The following is a 19,932-nucleotide window of genomic DNA, read 5'->3' as shown; positions in this document are numbered from 1 at the left end:
TAAAGCCCATCAAGCACCCGGTGTGTCAAAATGGTACCTTAAACAATCCCGCATCAACAAAGAATCCACTGATTCCGCGAAATTCCCCAAGTCGATTCTATCTTATCATTTTCTGATTTTTAAGAAAAGATTAGTAGTTTTCGAGCCATGTCTAAGTGTTGATACCTGCAGCCCCCATGGTGCAGTTTTCAATCAGCATGGGTCAAAGTTCCAGCCTGCCAAAGCCGGGCCGCCGAAAATCTCTGCGGTCCTTTGGAAGAAAATCCCACACTAATTCAAATCTCAGTCACACATTCACCCTTACTGACAACGAAGACAAGATTGAGTTGTTAAATATAAATCAAGCTAGTGAGGAGGAGTTGATGACTTTGCCAAGGGTTAACCGGGAGATCGCGAAGAGTATAGTGGAGCATCGGAAGGCCATTGGGAGGTTTAGGAAAGTCGAGGATTTAGCCCTCGTCAGAGGCATAGGAGCTGACAACTTGGAAATATTAAGACCAGAGATTTGTGTCACCACCAAACGTAACATGAGCTGCACTTCTTCAAGGGCTCAAAGTTACGACAGTTTAAGAAGTGCAGACTCTCGGTTGACACTGAAAAACAGTAGACTTATTAATGTGAATAGAGCTAGTGTTTTTGAATTGCAGTGCGTGCATGGAATTACACAAGAAATTGCAGCCGCGATAGTGCACTACAGGGACAAGAAAGGGCCATTTAAAAAGGTGAGAAATGATCATCGCCAACTCATTAGGAAGTTTTAAAAGGGTGCAATTACGCAAAAGTACTTGACCCAACAAAGTAGCATGCCAGTGATAAAATTGTTATCTGGATTTCCTCAAATAATCTCACGATCAGGTGAAACTTGAATGAATTTCACTGATAACACCATTGAAAATGAAATATTTTAATCTGCATTAGGAGGCACGTGGCATATTTTGTGAGACGAGCGCGGGAGATGCTTTTGATAGAGAAATCGCAAATTAAATAATTATGTAATCCAAATTTCCTAAAAACGATATTAAAGAAACAGTAAAAAAAGATATAATAAGTAGATGAAAATAATGCCCTAAAAACGACCACTATGTCAGGAATAGTCTTTTCCAAGCTCCTAGTTGACCCTGTGACTTTTGAAGCTTCTAGTCGGGTATACAATAAATTAAGTAAATTGCTTGACTTTGTTTAGGGTGAACTTTAGAACAATTATTTATCTTTTCTAAAATCTTGGAAATTTTTTAAAAAAATTTCATACATGATATATAACACGAAGGAACAGCTTTCGGGTGACTTCTAAAGCCTCCTGACATTTCACAATTGATATCTTCAAAATTTCAGTAATTTGAACAGGGATTCATTTTCTTTTTACCGCTACGTATTTTCCACTAATCTGAATAAATTTTTATAAAAATATTGCGTAAATTGCTAATGTGTCATTTGATTTATTTTTATTACGTTACATATGCATACTTGGTAAAGAATTTATTAATTCAAAATTAAAATTTGATTTTATATTTTTACCTCTTCAAAACCTACAAGAAAAAAAAATCAAAACATCCATCATTTTTGAAAAGAAATTAGGAGTATTTTATAAACAAACTTCTTGTATGTAGGTAAATATACCGGACTTTTTATGGTTTTGACTGTTTTAATGGTTTATAACAACTATACCGCGAAGCTCCATAAAAATAATCTAATCTCCCTCAAATGGTTGTACTGAAATTTCTTGCACTAGACAACAAGGTAAAATATTTATTAGTATTCATTTCATCAAGACAAAACCCAACCACTTGAGTAAAGGTAGTAAACTAATTAAAAAGTCAAAGCCATAACCGTACTACAAATTTGAGACCAGTATAGGTATTTTTATATAAATAATAACGATTTCAAATTACCCTAATATGTTGTAACCACACAGTTTGTGTTCGGATTCAATAATCCTGACGCTCTTACAATTATTGAACGATTCACATTATATCGAGCTAGTTACTTCATAAATATTTATTTTGTTTCGTAGAAAAATTGGTAAATACCACACGTATATAAGTTCGTTTTATTTATTCCAACCACTGCTTTACAAAATATTTCAAGTGCAAAACAATTAATCACAATATTGTTCATTTGTTGAAAAATATAAAAATCTACTTTAGTCCGGTTTTTATATGAATTATTATCTTATCAAGATTGTAAACCTAAAATTTATACATATTTTTAACTTCAATTGGGTTACCTTGGCAAGGGTAAATTATTATGAGTGCATATAAACTGAAATGACCACAATTGTAATAAATTTACGAAAAACAACTTGAGTCATTCGCAGTTACCTCTGGTATCAACTTGACTCATGAATGTTATTGCGTTGCAACTTAGCACCACCAACTTAAATTTTACTTATCATTAGGCCTGCTCTCATATATTTTTTTTTATTTCGTTAATAACTTAATACAATGTTAAATTGACCTTTTCAATGTCAAGTGTGAATTTGATGGTTATAAATTAATTGAAATTGATCAGTGCATGACGCACAAAAGTAACTTATGCTCTTGAAATTAAACAAACGACGATGGAAATATATTTTTTTAATATGCGGATGCGCATAGCACATGCAAAAAATCTTACGTAAAAAATCTAAAGTAATCCTCCACCAAAAAGCAATTTTTAATTTGGTGTATAGCAGGTCTATTAAGTTCTTTATTGTTTGTAAAAAGTTTTATCTATAAATTACTGAGATAACAACGGTTTTTTTTACGCTAGAAATATTCTATTCCATAATTGCAACGAGCACCTGAGCAAGAAAATGCGAGTTGATTTTATGCATAAAAATGCATTATTAAAATAATTAAAGTGGAATTATATAATTAACAGCATTCTAATAGGGGTGTAATAACATTTTGCAAAAATACAAGTTGCAATTATCATATCATAATTATTTACCTATTAGATTGAAAGTAGATGATTGCAACATATTTTTATTTTTTGCATGAATATTTTCATATTAATAATGAATATGGAGAACAAACTCTCTTGGTTTCATATACTTATGTGTATGGACATACTAATTTATATTCATGTAAAAGGAAATAATACAAAAATCAGGAAATAAGTTAAAAAGAAATAATACAAGGTGTTTATAAATGTTTCTAGCATCAAGCGTGGCTTTGGAATTCATGTCGTACACTATTTTGCCGCTTTGTTTTCATAGTGAATATAACTATCAGGAAAATTATCTATGATGTTACTTACTTCAATGACGTTTTAGTTACGGTTTTGTGTCAAAGTTTTCGATTTTCAGGTTTTAAACTACAATTGGAACAGTTTATTTCTCAAAACTTACTTTGCTTCATGTTTGAGGTTAACTGCAAATGTCAGTTGACAAATCGAAACCCACACTTGTAATGAGCGGCACATTTCTTTGACGTTTCATAGCCACTCTTGATGCTAGAAACATTTATAAACACGTTGTATATGTGTACTGTGCAACTCTACAGACCAACACACCGTTTAAAAACGGATGTTGTAGGTATAATAACTGCACACAGTAAACCAATCATGGAACCTCTTTCCAGGACCGTAACAACAGAAAACCGCTAAAACTGCATTTATTGTCATCGTCCAACAAAAAAATCCGTTACATCGTTTATGAACGCAATTACAGTGACGAATGAAAAATCTGATAAGTCGCAATGTTTTGAATTAACCTTTCACAGCTACACATCATTTTGATGAGTTTGAAGTCACTATGAAGTAAATCTCTGTTTATTATCACAAAATGTGGGTGGTCTATTTAAAACACATGCTTTAATTAAATATTTAGCAGTTCATAAATTTGAATAAACTAGAATTGTCGTAACCTTTGTCGGAAATTAAACGGATGAGATAATCGGGGAGATTCCTCGTCTTTCACAGTTAGTAACCTTCAGAGTGATTGCTTTGGAAACTTCTATTGCATTCGATAAAAACGGTCAAGTTTGACATTTATTGGACGTGAGAATGAACAGTTTAGCCTCTGGAAACTCGGAAAACACGATGAAATCGAAACTGAACTAGCTCGATGCATATTCATCACGGTTCCGAAAAAAAGGAAATCGTGATAGTGTGCTTACTTCCGATTTCGCCGGAACAAGCATTTAATTTTAGTGTGATGTGATTCTCGTGTTGAAGTTTTAAAACTACCTTTACGACATTTAGATTTAGGTCAATAATTTATTTCTTGGCACGACTAAATGTTGGTTACTAGGTACATGATTTATATTAATTCCAGAAATAAGTATCTTTTCTTAGTTTTGATATTTTTGTAACATGCACCAAAGTCTGGTGAACCCCGGGAGTTGTGGAAAAAAATCAATTAGGAAAATTGGAACCAGACACACCTAAAGGAGTGGCGATCCTTCAAATAAGCGATAGGGAATGATTTTTCCTTCGTGTTACAAGTACAAGCAGGGAACTGTTAACTGTTAATTAGAAATACAATAATAACATAATGATTCAACTCAAACATTACAAAACATGACAACATACATGGTGCAACAAGGTATTGTTCTTGGAGAAAAATGTAATCATTTTGGGAAAATAATCAAGGTCGATCGTAATAGTCTCTTCACTGGTAATGATCCTGCCCTTGCGGGACTTACAGTTTTGTGTAACCTTATTCTTAATTAAAAGTTTTGACAATTAGATAATCCTTGATTTAATTGATTTTGATCATTTTTAACTTTAAGTTCAACCTTGCATGTGCATTTTGTACGCAAGACTGCGGCCTCGGAAAATGCAGTTATTTTAAATTCATGGCAAAAGTAGCAATTTCTGCTTGTTTTTGAACATTAATTATTAAGTTTAAATGAATAGTCAGTGCTAAATTACGAGAAACAAAACAATTATTTTGTTATTCTTAGATCGGTGACTGGAATTTGAAACATTTCAAACAGATTTAAAGATTAGAACTTTATTCGTGTACCTATTTGTCGTATTCTTTCATTTAACCAATTCCGAAGTTTTGATTGTTACTAAGGCTGAGTGCTATTTTTACTATAAGTGTTAATCAGAGTGCAAAAGAGTGATCGGTGATCGAATCAACAATATTAAAGACTCTTCAGATGTCGATTTATTTCCACATCATGACTATGTCGGTATTGTTTGTTAACTGATATAACAATCTCCTGTGTTGTCATCGATTTTAACACAGTGATAGTCCCCGAAATAAGTGTTCTAGTTTGCCAACACTTTCCGTCATTACGTTTATTTCCGAGACAGTTTGAAGTACACAGTTTTTTTATACGTATCCACCTGTGAACATTTTTATTTCAGTAGACAATGTTATCACTTATCTATCGGGATATCCATATTTAGGTAGTACATAGTATTTCTAAGTACGGAATGAGACTCATCGGATTAATTTATGGAATACGTCCGCCTAAAATTCAATGAAGCAATGATTAATCTCGTGCATGTTAAATTTCGCGGTGCAATCAAACCTGTTGTCACTTCCCTAATCCACATGCAGAGTGTGTAGGCGAAAGAAAATCAATAAAATTTAATCACTATAAATAACTAGCGCGAAACCTGAAAACTGTCTCTAGCAACGAAGTCGTCACTAAAAAATTTGCCACTTGGCTTAAGAAGTCCAGCATTGACCGCCAAAAGTACAGAAATATCTAATCGGTATTAATAGAAACGAGCGGCTTCAAAATCCGTAAAAACAGCATAAAATAGATTTATATCTGGTTATAACACAACCGGATGCTTTTGTTTCAGTTTATGATGGGGAAACATTTTGATTCCAGTTTTATCAATTGTCTAAATTCGGATGCGGTTATACAAATATTTGCCACAAGGTGATAATATCAAAGTACGCTTGGCAGTAACAGTAACTTAAATTTTGGAATGGTTCGTTTTAATAGAGAAGTTGGTATTTGAATAGCAAACAATAGGACTGGTATTTAAAAGATGACGAGACAGTTTATGATAATAAGCACCTTTGAACGTGATTGTTAATGCTCTGACGTAGCGTTTCCAGTTTTGCTCAAGTTTAAACAACAAAGTCCATTTTCATACGTTGTAACACTTTGAACATGCCGACCACAAATATAGCGTGACATCGAGTTTATTGACGATTCCGGTTTTATTTCAAACATTGATCACTTAATTCAAGCAATTATTTTGCCGTAAATCATATAATAGGGGGTTAAATGGCCGCTGCCTTCTGGTTGAGGTACTAAACCGATAAATTGATGTAAGAGCGTTAATATTGATTTGTTACGCTTTAACACCTTCCAATCTAAGAACTAGGTTTTATTCCACTATTAAAAGTTGATTTTTTTGGTTTGAGGTTTCAATATTCTCTGTGTTCTTAGGAGATTCTATTAAATTTAAAAGTTTCCTTGAATTTAATTTTGCGTATTATTCTGTCCTGTTGCTTTTCCTAGTTTTTTCGTGAAGCTTGTTTAGCTTTAACTTCTTTTAGAACTCATGCATGCTCCACTGCATCTTTGCCGCTCTTATTGTGTGCTCTAATTATTATAAGCATTGTTGTTATTTTTTTCTTTATTTGTCTATGTTCTGGTTTTTAATTATTACTAGACACATAATAATAATTAATTCTGCTTGTTACTGATACTCGTAATTTCAGTCGCCCTTATTATATCATTGATCTATGTTTGATTCAACATTTTTTTGCTATCAAATAAATTCAAATGTCATGTTTTTACATTTGTAATAAAAATACCTTTTTTAAGCGTCGAATAAAATTTATATGTTTTATCTTTTATTATTCAATGTTTCTGAAAACATTTTGAATATTTTCATATTTTTAACTATACAATACAAGACAAAAAAGACAAAACTAAGTTGATTCATAAAGTAAATAAATCATAAACATGTGTGTATGTACTCAAAACGAATTGTTTCTCATAAAATTTTTACTTCTATGTCGTAATTTGTGAACCTCAACATTCTTCAAATTTTCACTTTTACCATCGGGAATATTTTAACAATGAATCAGTAAACTGACATAATTTTCGTATCGTGAAGGTTAAAATTTAATAAAAAAAGTGGCTTTATGACACACTAAAAACTGGACTACGATTTGCATGCATCGCTAATATGAAAATTGCGGTCACTTCCTGTACAGTTTAATGGCTATACTAATTAATTAGCCCGGCGAACAAGAAGGTGGGCTATCGTATTGATACAAATTGAGTTACATAATGGATATTTACAACAGTTACGTCATTTGTTTTTTGTAGAAAACGGCGAACAAATAGAGGCAATATTCATTAATTTTTAATTTAGAATGAAGCTAAAAATAAACAGATTGAGATTCCTTGAGGTGAAACGTATTAGGTACGTACTACGTGGACGTCCAGACATTTGTTTTAATAAATTATTTTTATCTAACCTCGATTGTGTCTACTGCATGGGAAATTCTTTTTATAGATTATAATAAATTAGAAAATTACTATGTTACAAATGCCATTCACGGCTCTACCATTTCATAGCCGGTTATTGTGTTTTTTAAATTACAGAGACACTCTAATCAATGGTGTCCAAGTTTGTAATCACCGACTAACATCCTGGAATTGGGTCGACTGAATCTAACATTTATCTTCATGTGGAGAGAGCTAGACATACATAAATTACAGAGTTGCCCTACACAAACTCAACAATTTGTATTAATATTTCAGCGGACATTACATACTGTTGTAGCCACTTTGCAGCTAAAATGGACTGTAATTAAAATTATCGATCGGTGTAAATTGATGATAGTTACAGAAAATTGGTTCCTTCCTGCGTGAAGAGGTGTATAATGTTGATGCATCGCCACTCATCAATTAATTTATTCAAGACATTCAAAGAGCTGCAAAATAACTGAGCAGCTTATGCACAAAGAGTGTACCTACTTTTTATTTATTTTGAATCGGTGATTTCAAGTTTAGATATAATTCGTCAAAATATTGGAGCTGTGCGACGAATTTGAGAGAACTTATGTATTGAAATAAAAACTTTTAGTTTAAATAAAAAATACCTTTTCATGTCCACCCAATTCATAAATCCTCTCACATTTGGACCAAAGTCCCAAATTTTTGATGAATTACGACCTTGACGTTATCGATTCAAAGTAAATAACAAGGTATGACATGATATTTAGCCGTTCTATTGAAAAATGGATTTTAAATTGATAAAAGTCATGTGCTCTGCATTACTATTACAGTAATATTAGACATTTTATAGGCGCAATAAAACTTTAATACGTGGCTATCACATCAAGTGAGGGAATAATGATGGACAATAAAAAGTAATGAGCAAAGTTGCAAAAACATTGGGAAGAAACCGATAAGCGGAAATTACGTGAGGATTATCAAGTTTAAAATTCAATTTATTGATAACAATTCACACAGGAAAGTGTTTTGGATAGTTTTTCCTTAATATACAGGAGTCCCAAAACTCGATAACCACAGACTCTATCTTCCATTCTAAGAATGAAGCTACAAAGAAAAATATGTAAATACATTAGGTTTTGATTACAGCAATTTAAAATTTTCCAATCACAAACGTTTCTTCTTCCGACAAATTTAATAATCCAATGAGTTTCGATTTCTTTTCGCAGATTTACTTTCAGAATGAAAGTCAGAATCTGTGGTTAACTGGAACAGCCTGTACCTATAGTATCTTACGGGACAAGTTAATAAAATTGTCATTTTACCATACGAGAATTAAGTTTAAGTAGGAACGGAGCGCAAATGCGGCTGTAAAGCGATATTTTACAACACAAGCAGTACTAAAAAATGATTGTAGATAAAAGGTTGTGATGCACAATTCTTTTTATTTGACGTCACTACTTTTATATTTTTTTATTCTAATCACATTACAAGCCTTCAAAGTGGTTTGTTATTTTTCGTTGTTTATTTTTATTTGTCATTTGTTGTTTTATTCGTATTTTTCGACATATTTTTCAAACATTATTCTACTTTTTTTACAGTTCATTAGCTGTAAAATAATGGAATCGATGGATACTCCACATGCGACTTCAAATGTGTTTTTGATATATGTATTTACTTCAGTTGATCCGACGTCGTTGCATTTATGTTCGATTTATTCCTGCATAAATGTCGTTGTAAATTATTAATTTTATGGGTTTTTAATTTCTCCTTTTTTAAATCAAATTATATATAAAAAACACAAAATTAAAAGGTAATAAAGTATTGATTAATACTGAATATTTGGATTTTTTTAGAAATAGTCATTTAACAGTCAATTACTTTGACCTCAGAGCGGTTCAATTATTTATTAGAATAAATTACTCAAAGCGTAGCGTCAGTGGTTATTATACATACGACTGTAGACAATTCTTAATTCGTAAAATTGTGATTTCTTTTTATCTCCAACAACAGCAATCAGAAGCTGTTTAATATAAAAATCTGCGGTGCATTATCATATTGCTACATTAGTATACAACAATGACCGACTAAAGTTACATCATTTATACCTCACTTATGTACAAAGTAATAAATAACAAAAAATAGTTGTTGATCAAAAAGTTCTGGGGGAACTTCCAGCACACTTCCAATGTCAATATCATTGTTTACTCAACCATAACTGATGAAAAAATCTCCGAGGTTACAATTAAGACCGACTATAATCATATTCCCACGTAATGTCTGTGGTTAAACAACCATAAATCCCAGTCAATGGATACTGTCTGATTCAACTGCATTCACATCGTGACATAATTTAACAAGCAATTTTATTTCCAGGTGGAAGATTTATTAAAAATAAAACTCATCGACCGAATCCGTCTCGATAACATCAGCCGCTTCTTAACCGTGGATAATCAAGATCCAGATGACACAGATAATGAAACCCCAAGATCGAGTGTTTTGACGAACGGCTTCCACACACCATCAGGTTTCGACAGAAAATTAAACGGAGGACCTTTGAAACTTCCACTACTGAATGGTTTATCTTCCTCTTCTCTTTTCGACATTTTCGAATTGTTATCGGCTTATTCGCCGCGACCAATTTTAGAAGAAACTTTTGATTTTACAAGAAAAGGCGAACGAGCGATCAGAGTTGCTACATGGAATTTACACGAATTTTCAGCCGAGAAGGCCAATAATCCTGGAGTTAAAGAAGTGATTTGTAGGACAATTTTAGAAAATGGGTTAGTATCGGCGTAAATGGAAAATTGTGATAGGAATTTTATTGTCATGTTCCGGGGAGTGTACATGCACATTTACAGATTAATAAGTCAGGGCTACGAGCTGGCGACGTCAGAAATGCGTCGTTTCTTTTGTCCGTATTTCTGGTTTTTAGAATGATATTGATTTTATAGGTGTACCTCCTACCTCCATGGTAGTTTTTTGCAGAAAGAAAGAAAACCTGAATAATTTGAGTTGTATTGATCATCAATCGAGTTATTTTTTCAAACAATAAATCTTGAAAAAAATGATAAGCACCGTTGAATAATTTATTTGATCTCTACTTTCACGTACACATGTTCCATTACGGAATTATATTTACTCCTAAAATTCGCTTGATTTATTCGATTCTTGAATAAAACGAAATCAATTTTGAAGAACGTGGCGACAGTTTCACTGAATATTTCATCAAAATTCAACTTGCGAAGGTGTAAGAACATCCCATAAAATAATTTTATCTCATATTTACAGGAAGTTTTTAATAATTCAATCATTGAACTTAAAGTTTAAACCCTAAAAATATCTGTGAAACCCACTCTGAAGAAAATGTTATTTTTACCGTATTAATAACTAATCAATACGATAGAAGTCTTGATTACAATTCCTGGGTTGTTTGAAAAGTGAAATTCTGCTTTGATCCAAAAATAACTTTCAATTTCGGAACGAATTATCCACTTTTAAAGCAAAATCATTATTTTCGCTCGTTCCAGATTATCCGTGATAGCCGTCCAAGAAGTGCTGAGCGTGACATCATTGAAAATGATTTGCGAGGAACTTAATAAGCCCAGGCTAAGACGAGTAAGCGAATGGAAAGACAAGAACCACAATTGGAACTTTTGTATGCTGGACATCGAAGGTTCTCAATTAGGGTTCATCTACGATGCGGACGGAGGTACTTTTAAAAATATGTCAGAGCTTCAATAATTCTGTTTTTCCAGTTGTGGATATTGAATTGATATCTTTGACTCAAGGTCCTGAAGACACGAAAGATGACTGTGAAGTCCTCATCGCATCTTTTAAAGTAGGAGAAATAAATTTACAAATGGTGAATTTGAAGCTCCACATAATGGCAAATCAACGCGCCGTCCGTGACAAAGTCAAGGATTTGGTGTCGGAAGAAGACATGCTGTTATTATTTGTTGACTTTTCCAGTATTTCTAATCCAACAGGTACGCTTTCTGTGGAAAATTCGCATGTTTACCCTGATAACAATGTTGCATAATTATCGACGACACGGCACGAGGCTTTATTCTTTACAAACATGGTTCACCTAGTTTTCCCTCGTTAATATTTTATATTCTGTTGCAGAAGATTGGTTGAACATTGGGAATCTTCATCCGATATTTCCGGCGACTGTCAACACGAGTTATTTAAGCACGAAGTTAGGATTAGCTCCACAACACATATCAAATATTTTATTCAATTCCAAGGTACAGGGACAAATTACGGGTATAAATGGTGTGATTCGACAAGGACTTACACACTTGGCTATTCCTAATGGGTGGAATTGGGGTGGGCCAACATCACCATATTGCCCGGTTTGGGCAGAATTCTTTCTAAATTCCAATGTGGGCACAGCGTTGTGATATTACGTTTTACTGTATTTTGTTTTATTTATGTTTGACTGGATATACTTCTTGTAAATTTTACAAAGTTATGGCTGTGTGTCACTGACGGAATGTTTTGTGATACGGTTTTATTTTTTAAGCTACAAAGTCAGAACGTAACTACAGCGAAGGCGCGTATTTGTAAAAAGGCTTTAATTTAATAAACGTTATTTTATTAGAAGAAAGCGCTATCGATTTAACCTTCAAAAACATATTTTCCTATTTTAACATTCCACACAAAAATTTCGGACGAAATTTGATTGATGAGACGTTGTTATGACTTACCTCAATTATCGACGACAGAAATAAATCAAAATTACAACCTTGGTAAATTTCTGCTGACCATGATGGCCGCGCTTGATTATGTGAACTTTAAAAACTATTTACCTGCTTTAGCAGACTTTCTATTTTTTGCCATGAAATAAATCTTAATTGAAATTATTCATTTTTAGATGGACAAAAAGAAGTCTGTACAAATATATTGGCGTCTTCTCATTTTTTTGTACTTTTTATTTTCGTCCATTTCATTTATTTTAGTCATTGTTATGACTTATTTGTTCTCTTTTATGCCCATGGAATTGTTTCTACTGCATGTTTATTTCATTGGTTCGTAACTTTCAAATAGTTTATTCATTTTGTTTTGGTCCCTTCATTATGATTTAATGTCCCCAACATCTGAAATAATTTTTTTCTATTACTGTAATAACGTTTTTTCTCCCAAATCTGACTACTTATTTAATATTTTGTATTTTAGTTTAGTTTAAACATACGGTTTAATTTTTAAGATTTTGTTTTATGTTTATACATACATATTTCGCGACGTGAGAATTATAAGGTTCTAAGTGATTTTTGTGAAAATTTAAAATGTTTGTTTCAGGTTTTTTTTTAACATTTTCTATCAAATATAAAAAAGAAGAAATTTAATATTTTAACAAGCCAAAATGGTATTAATAGATCCTATCATTTTTTTAAATAAATTCTTAATAAATTAAAGAGATATCACTGATCAATTTAATGCAAATGTTAGTTAGAGCCTTATAGTTCTCAGGTCGCGATTTATATAAAAAAAATATATTTTTATTGAAAATGTATTCCCAATGGGAATAGTGGTGATATAACATCAAGCGCGAACTTTTAAAGTACCCTTTCAGTAGCTTAAAATTGTGATTTTATTTGGAACTAGGAACTATGGCTGTAAAACTTTTATCAATGGACTAATTTGGTGGTTGTTGCCTGGGTTCCTTTTGTCACGGAAGCAGCAGAAAAATAGTTAAAAGCTGGCGGTTTCTGTAACTATTCTCTAACAATGCTACGCCACTGGTGTGTCGCTGGCAAACATTGGGATTTTCTCGCTACGGTTGGTACTAATTTTTTCTCACCGCGCTGTCAATCGATGCCATCGCCACACACGGTGACAGCTGTCAGTGCTGTCAGTGTCAATTTGAATTGTCAACCAGTGTGTGATAAACCGAATTTTCGGTCAAAATGGTATGTTTTCTAAACAAAAAACAAAGGAATATCGATATCTAATAAAACTTTCAGTCGTTTCAAGACAAGCTTGCGGCTTTGATGGCCCGTCCGGGTCAAGACCCAGTATCAAAAGACGATGTTCCATGGTGGATGAAATATCTAGGCAGAGGGGTAGGAACAGTGGGCAGTTTTCGTAAGCGTTAAGTACAAAATTGGTTCAATTGCATAATGGAATTGTCAATTTTAGTTGCAATTTTATTGGGTGTCTGGAACTGTGTAGGTATTGTGTTAGCTGATGTCAACAGTTTGATCAGTGGAATGTGGCAAATCGTCGCCGCTTTTCTAGTATTATGTTGCGAAGCCCCATGTTGCTGCATGTTTGTTGACCACGTACAAAGGCTAAGTGACTGGGTGGACAGACGGCCCTATTGGAATCGCGGTCTGGCCTATGTCATGTATGTTATCTTATCTTAACAAACATTATTATTATCAACCTTTGTTTCATAGTTTATCAATTCCGCCTATTATTCTAAGCTTTGGATTAGCAACGATTTTTGGCAGCGGTCTAATCTTCGCGACTGGAGTAATTTACGGAATGATGGCATTAGGCAGGAAGTAAGTATTTAAATTTTCAGACAGTCACCATCACATCATCATTAATTTGGTGTATATTTTGTTGTTGTTTAACACCGCTTTCATTTACATTATTAAACTGTGTGTTCTCTAACCTAATATAACAGAGCCTCTAGACAGGACATGGCAGCGGCAGCTTCACCACAACTAGCGACCTCTCCCACTGGACTCGGTGGGCAGAGTGACCACCACACTACTCTCATGGAAGATCCCGACGTTTGGCGTCCCACATAAGTGCCCTCGGTTACTAAAAAATGTACATAACCAGGCAAAAATCGTAACATTTGATTGCTTGGCCTGTTTTGATTAACATTTTTGTGCATGCGGTCGTTTATTTAGCCTTTTTAGCAGTAAACATCTTGAGTTATTTTTCAGGAAGTTATTTTTGTTGGACATCCTGTTAGTTTCTTGCATGATGAATGTGACGCCACAGCGAAACGAGCAAAGACACACACACAAAACAGATGTTTGGTTTAGACATGAATTTCACGCTATCATCACATTCTCACCTCAGTTTTAATGCTCATATATTCATCTTGTGGCGGGCGTTTGGAATTACATACATGCAAATTTAAATAAAAAAAGGTTGTTTTTTCTTGATAATAATAATTACTTCTATTATGTTTATGTAATTCCAAATATTCGTCAATCAATCTCATTAGATTATGAGTAAGTATTATTTGCTTAAAAAGGGTTTTTGTCATGTAAAGAAGGTCATAACTTTATTTCTTCAAAGGAATACCTGCCTTCGTTTATTGTTTATTTTTTACATTTTTTTATTTTGCGGATCTTAGATAATTATTATTTATCTTTTTTTGTTGACACTTTGAAACCAAACGTTCACATTTTTATGATCTTTGAAGTAACTTCTCAAATAGAATAATTTTTATCTCCAATACGTCAGTTAAGAATAATAGGAGGTTCCCTTTAAGAAATGAGGTAACTGACGACTTGACCAGAATTAAGAATTAAAAAATCAGAAATCAAAATTAATTTAACGTAAAAGTTGGGATAAAAAGTGACACTAATGAGCTGATTTCAATTAGTGTTGCGGCAGCGCAACTCGACTTGAAATCGTTTCGCTATTTTACTTAGAATAACAAATAAGAATTATTTTCAGTGGCTTTGTGTTTCGTTATAAAGGGGAAATTTGTTTCTTTTCGTTTTGGTGTCACTGTCCTCCCTGTGGCTTGGTCCAGTGTGCGAATCTAACAATGTTTTCTTTAGGGCTTCTGCAGAAGAGATGCGTCAAGCAGCTGCCGCAGATGCCGTGCCCACTTCCACGCCCGGTACAAACAGACCCAATTCCATGCAAACAAATTTGGTTGCGAATGCTCAACCCGTCAGTTTCACAGCACCTCCTATGTACGATAGCAATGTTTGATGGACTTTTTTGTTAGTTCTAAGTGTTTTTTCCCAAATTAAGAGTAAAAATACAACGTGAAACTTTTTATCAGTGTACCTATTTATAAATATGTAACAGTTAAGATTGATATTTTACAGTTATCCTCATAAAAATATTTATTTTGTAAAGCGACACGGATGATGGTTATTACTGTTAATTCCAAGCTAGTGTGCATATATCACATAGGAAATGTAAGTGTAATAATTAGGAGAATCGACTACCGTCAATTGATTGAGTTTTATGAATGCCTAATTGCATTGTAGCTATGTTATAACCTTTTCCGACTGCCAGTTTGGACGATTTTAGTAAAAGACGCCGGTTATGGTTATAGGAGATAGAATCACGTCATTAGATAGCTTCCACTATTTTCTGTAAAGACTGTTTTTCATTATTTATATCATTAAATAATTTTAAGGTTTTGGTCTAATTACCGTTACGTTGCTCAATTTTTATTGTCGAGTTATTTGTGAAATGTGTAGCTGAAATTCTAGCATTCCATTGACTGTGTTAATTTAGATCTCGGAATTGGTTTCGTTTGATGGACATCTCATTAGGATCACATATCGTCAATTTTTCTTTATTATTAAAGTGAATGAAAAACATTAAAATTGTGTACAGTTTTCAAATTCTAAAATGTGCGTTGTTGCCATATCGTTACTCAAAAAGATCTAATTTTTCCGTGAGATGATTGTTACTAGTCAACTTTCTTTCAAATCCAGTAGCTTCTTCCTATTGGTTTCTTCCAACTGAGATTTTTGGTATAATTTTGTGATCTTTGTACATTAATTTTACTACACTTTATTAGTAAGACTTAAACGATCCAGTGTGTTAGCTAATTATTGTATTGTTACAATATTGTACCTATAATATATGTATATTTGATGTATTATTGTAGCAATAAAATGTCTTATACTAATTTCCTTTTTAATTATGTTTCAGAGCATTATCTTCTTGGTATATTTGTCGAAGGACAGCAAAGTAAGAATAAGACGATCGGAGTATCTGAAATAGAGAAATAACACTTTGGTTCTGAGTTTTATATACTATTTTTTTTACCAAGCGAATAAAATTATTCGTCTTTGTTAAAAAAAAATAAAAAAAAACTCACCCCAGTTAAAGTCCCAAGCGAGAGTGTGACAAAGCTTCCAGCTGTTAAAGTTATTGGCTTTTTCGTTCTTTCCAAAAACATAATTATATTCTTTCTAATTTTAATATCAGATTCGTACCAGTTTGACATGCAACAAAATCGTCCCAATTCATCACTCTAAAAAAAAAATGAATCTTTAAAACTCTTGCAAGATAAAGTATCTTACGGTTGTCATAACTTCATGTCCGTACCAACAATACATCGCCACTTGACACATCATGCAGAAGAAGTACATTATTAAAAAGCCAAACTCAATACTTGGAATCGGGACCTAGAAGAAAAAAGTCGTTATAAAAAGAATAAAACAAAAAATTGTGAACTTAACAACAAGTAACTTAAAACCTGTGAAACAGATTATGACGCCGCTGGATAAAAACTGCATAAAAATCCCTTTGCTGAAAAAGGATTCAATTTTTTTCACTAAACTGTAACGAAAAGTTTGAAAACAAAACTTTGTCTTCCGTCTTCGAAAACTCACTCTATCACTGCGTTGTGGTGTTCAATGCAATTTTTAAACGCTTCCTCAGTTTTCTTAACGTTTTGATAACCATCGCATTTATACACCAAGTCTTTTAAATTTTCCTTTAATATCTCCAGCTCACCAGAAGCTATAGTAATGAGTTTCCAGGTCAAAATATCCATGCTTGAATTGTTATAAGCACTTATGCAAATACTCAAAATCTGAAAACCTGCGCTTTCATAGAATAATTTGTCAGTGTTATAAGGCAGCCATCCTGGCAGTGGTAGCTTCTTCTCACTTTGTGTTAACGGAAGTACTGAGTAAAAGAAAATAACCATAACGCAAGATAGTCGAAATATTCTAGCAACTGTATTACAGTTCTCAATTTTCTCAAGCAACATCTTCAGTTGTGTTGAAGAATAACTGTTAAAAGTCTTGTCGCATAAATGGTCTTCGATGATCAAGAGATGTTTCTTGTAGTACATGAAATTTGTCAACTTACATAAAAACGTGAATTGAGTCATAAAGAAGAGTAAAGTGTCGATGAGTTTAGCTAAATCGCGCCTGTCGATAACCATTTGACCAATCATTGAAAATAATTGCAAGTAGGAAACGACGAAGTTGATAAAACCACTGAAGAGGTGTAAAATAATACAATTATTGCTTCTCTTGGGGTAAAATCCAGAAAAACTTAACAATTTTCTCTCAGTTTGGATAACATCGCGAAGATCAAAGCTCTGAAAATATTTTCAATAAGCACTTAATAAGAAAATTGATTGTCACAAACTTTTGGAGTCATACTGGTACGTTCTTTGGTAAACTGTGCAAGAATAAACCGTTGGTGTTCGCTTTCCCAAAAATTTCAAGACAGCGATCGATAATTTTAATTATAGTTTGAAACCTTGTTATTAAATGAAAACATAAAATTTGAGTGTGTAATTCAAATATTAATACGAGAGGTTTGTGTTGAGGTGTTATAATTTATTTACACTCCCTGGATTCCCCATGTGAAAATAAACGTCGACCTAATTAATGTTCTGTAAGTGGTAGTTAAAATTTTAAGTCAAAAATTACAAAAAAAAATAATTGTTGGATACATACAAGATAATGTAATTAATTATTCATGGTAGTACATGCGGATAAATGTAATATAATGCCTAATGAGGTTTTTCTGCAATGTAATTTAATTACTTATAATTTGCATTTTAAAGATTAGAAGACACTTTATTAACATTATGTGTAATTGAAAACTAAGTTATTACTTTTTTTATTACAGATTTTTGAAATTCCCTCTAGACAGCGCTGCCAACACTAAATTGTACGCAGTCTTAAATAAAATTATTTCAACGATAAAAACTGTTTAGTTTTATTTGAAAGTGCTTTTTGTGCAGTCCGTTTTTTTTAGCACTATGACAGCGACCAATTTTTTTAAATATAAAATACAGGCAATCGAAACTCTGGTTGTCAAGTTTGGCAGCCCTGCAAAAAGTTACTAACTTATTTTTCAGTGATTCGATTGTGAAAATATGTTTCTTGAGTTTGTTTTGTTTGTTAAGTGTACTCAAAGTGTTGGATTCAAGAAGAAGGTTCGAGATTGGACGTTCAACGTGTTCAGGAGACAAACATTGTGTTGCAAACTTCAGATGAGTGGATGGAGTGGATTCAAACTTGAACCTAAAGGTGAGTGGTAAACTGGTGATATTACTACTTTTATTTTTGTGTTTTAAAAAGTTGAGATTGTCTACGATTTATCGTTAAAGTCGATAAACATCACGTTAGTGTGTAGCACTAGTTGCGCTAATCGGGCTAGTCAGTTCTATACACTGCTTTTAGAAGAAAGGCAAGCTGAGCTTATAGCAAACTCTTCAGCAAACTAGATCAAACTCTTCTTTTTATCGGTAATTTTTGATGAAGTCTTCTCAAGTTTTCTCAACCTTTTTTCTACAGTGTCAATTTGTAAACTGTTGTGACTAATCTTCTTTCTTTTTATTTTCCTACTATGAATGTTGTGTTTGTCTAGTTGTTTTTTGTTTATTTCGTTACTTCGTATTGCCCAGAGTTGACTTTGCTTCTTATTTCATTCTCGTCATGATCTAGCTTTAACAGCTAGTTTTTTATCCATCTCTTAAAGTTTGTCTACACGCGTCATCAGAAGGTGATTTCTGAACCACTATCAACGTCTAATAAGTAATATAATAATTGTATACATATAACATACTTACTTGTTAAAAGCAGTTTTACTGCTACCGTTATTGTCACTTTATGACCGTAACAAAGAGAAATTGTATGTTACCTAATAACCATTGTTGTCGTTGCTTCTATCTTTAACGAGTTACTTATTTATTTTTGGTACGTTTTATTCTTATTTGTTTTTACATCTGAAGTTCTATAACGTTAACTTATTGTCACAAGGGAAAGTTACGTTTCTTGTAGTTTCTTTTAGTTTATGACACTTTCAAAATCTCTTATAATTTTCATCTAGCATTACAGTATAAATAGATTTTTAAATTAGGGTGCGCACTTATTAATTCCGATTTGAGTTTTTTGTAGTAATTCATACTTGTAAGATGGGTTGTATACACCTACACTTACATGCAAACGTATATTTTATTTCAATTGGAGTTTGTCCAGAAGCTATAAGTTTTTCAATTTACAATGCAAATCTTAATATTTCGGTAAATTCTTATTATTCCCTAACAACAGATAAGAAGATGCGTTTTTTTTTGCTGGAATCTGGTCTTATTTATCCTGAATTCGAAAGTTAATTTTTTTCGAAAAAACCCGACTTAAACGTTGAAAAAAAAAGAATTTTGTGAACGTCCCCGAAATTATTTGACCTACCGATATGAGATGGCCAAATCACAACAGAAAAATGGAAACGGCAACTCACGGGGGCTCCGCTTACGCAGTTTTTTTCTCACCTATCTATGGAGGTTTTTACTGCAAATTAAAAGCACTTAATCTCAATGCAGTCGTAAATCATGTGACCTTGTTTCAACAAGTTTTTCTCTCACTAGACAGTT

The 19,932-nt window shown here is 32.9% G+C and overlaps 3 protein-coding genes across 5 annotated transcripts; 2 read left to right on the top strand and 1 right to left on the bottom strand.

Annotated features, from left to right (window-relative positions):
* The first annotated feature begins 83 nt into the window (after window positions 1-83).
* Window positions 84-11,979, top strand: LOC148174147 (endonuclease/exonuclease/phosphatase family domain-containing protein 1-like). The gene is made up of 5 exons (XM_088037349.1): window positions 84-722; window positions 9,744-10,150; window positions 10,898-11,079; window positions 11,126-11,356; window positions 11,496-11,979. Exons 1-5 carry the CDS (start codon window positions 177-179, stop codon window positions 11,771-11,773), a joined length of 1,644 nt encoding a protein of 547 aa, XP_087893475.1. The 5' UTR covers window positions 84-176; the 3' UTR covers window positions 11,774-11,979.
* A 1,181-nt stretch (window positions 11,980-13,160) lies between these two features.
* fwe (calcium channel flower) lies at window positions 13,161-16,218 on the top strand. 3 transcript variants are annotated; one of them, XM_088037102.1, is made up of 6 exons: window positions 13,161-13,282; window positions 13,337-13,457; window positions 13,512-13,719; window positions 13,772-13,879; window positions 14,014-14,153; window positions 15,125-15,214. In XM_088037102.1, the coding sequence occupies exons 1-5, from the start codon at window positions 13,280-13,282 to the stop codon at window positions 14,129-14,131; spliced, it is 558 nt and encodes a 185-aa protein (XP_087893228.1). In that variant the 5' UTR covers window positions 13,161-13,279; the 3' UTR covers window positions 14,132-14,153; window positions 15,125-15,214. The 3 variants fall into 3 exon arrangements, with proteins under 3 accessions (XP_087893228.1, XP_087893227.1, XP_087893226.1); XM_088037101.1 differs by having other exon boundaries at window positions 14,005-14,153; XM_088037100.1 differs by lacking the exon at window positions 14,014-14,153 and having other exon boundaries at window positions 15,125-16,218.
* Window positions 16,219-16,226: 8 nt separating this feature from the next.
* LOC148174145 (odorant receptor Or1-like) lies at window positions 16,227-17,708 on the bottom strand. The gene is made up of 6 exons (XM_088036796.1): window positions 17,697-17,708; window positions 16,928-17,646; window positions 16,775-16,874; window positions 16,616-16,720; window positions 16,411-16,566; window positions 16,227-16,304 (listed from the first exon to the last, which is right to left on the bottom strand). The coding sequence occupies exons 1-6, from the start codon at window positions 17,706-17,708 to the stop codon at window positions 16,227-16,229; spliced, it is 1,170 nt and encodes a 389-aa protein (XP_087892922.1).
* Window positions 17,709-19,932: the final 2,224 nt, after the last annotated feature.

Source organism: Gnatocerus cornutus, chromosome 5, assembly GCF_029298725.1.
Source record: "Gnatocerus cornutus isolate USDA-ARS CGAHR chromosome 5, icGnaCorn1.1, whole genome shotgun sequence".
Taxonomy (NCBI): Eukaryota; Metazoa; Arthropoda; class Insecta; order Coleoptera; family Tenebrionidae; genus Gnatocerus; species Gnatocerus cornutus.
Note: the sequence above shows the minus strand (reverse complement) of the source record. Positions and strands in the feature narration are given on the sequence as shown.

Excerpts from the sequence above, each read along its gene's own strand:
- LOC148174147 (XM_088037349.1), top strand. The coding sequence starts at position 177 with ATGGTGCAGTTTTCAATCAGCATGGGTCAAAGTTCCAGCCTGCCAAAG. Across the intron at positions 723-9,743 it reads AGAAAGGGCCATTTAAAAAG|GTGGAAGATTTATTAAAAAT; the intron begins GTGAGAAATGAT and ends TTTTATTTCCAG. Across the intron at positions 11,357-11,495 it reads CAGTATTTCTAATCCAACAG|AAGATTGGTTGAACATTGGG; the intron begins GTACGCTTTCTG and ends ATTCTGTTGCAG.
- fwe (XM_088037100.1), top strand. Across the intron at positions 13,458-13,511 it reads AGGAACAGTGGGCAGTTTTC|TTGCAATTTTATTGGGTGTC; the intron begins GTAAGCGTTAAG and ends TGTCAATTTTAG. Across the intron at positions 13,880-15,124 it reads ATGATGGCATTAGGCAGGAA|GGCTTCTGCAGAAGAGATGC; the intron begins GTAAGTATTTAA and ends TGTTTTCTTTAG.
- LOC148174145 (XM_088036796.1), bottom strand. Across the intron at positions 16,875-16,927 it reads CACCACAACGCAGTGATAGA|TTTAGTGAAAAAAATTGAAT; the intron begins GTGAGTTTTCGA and ends TTTTCGTTACAG. Across the intron at positions 16,721-16,774 it reads CAGGTTTTAAGTTACTTGTT|GTCCCGATTCCAAGTATTGA; the intron begins GTTAAGTTCACA and ends TTTTTCTTCTAG.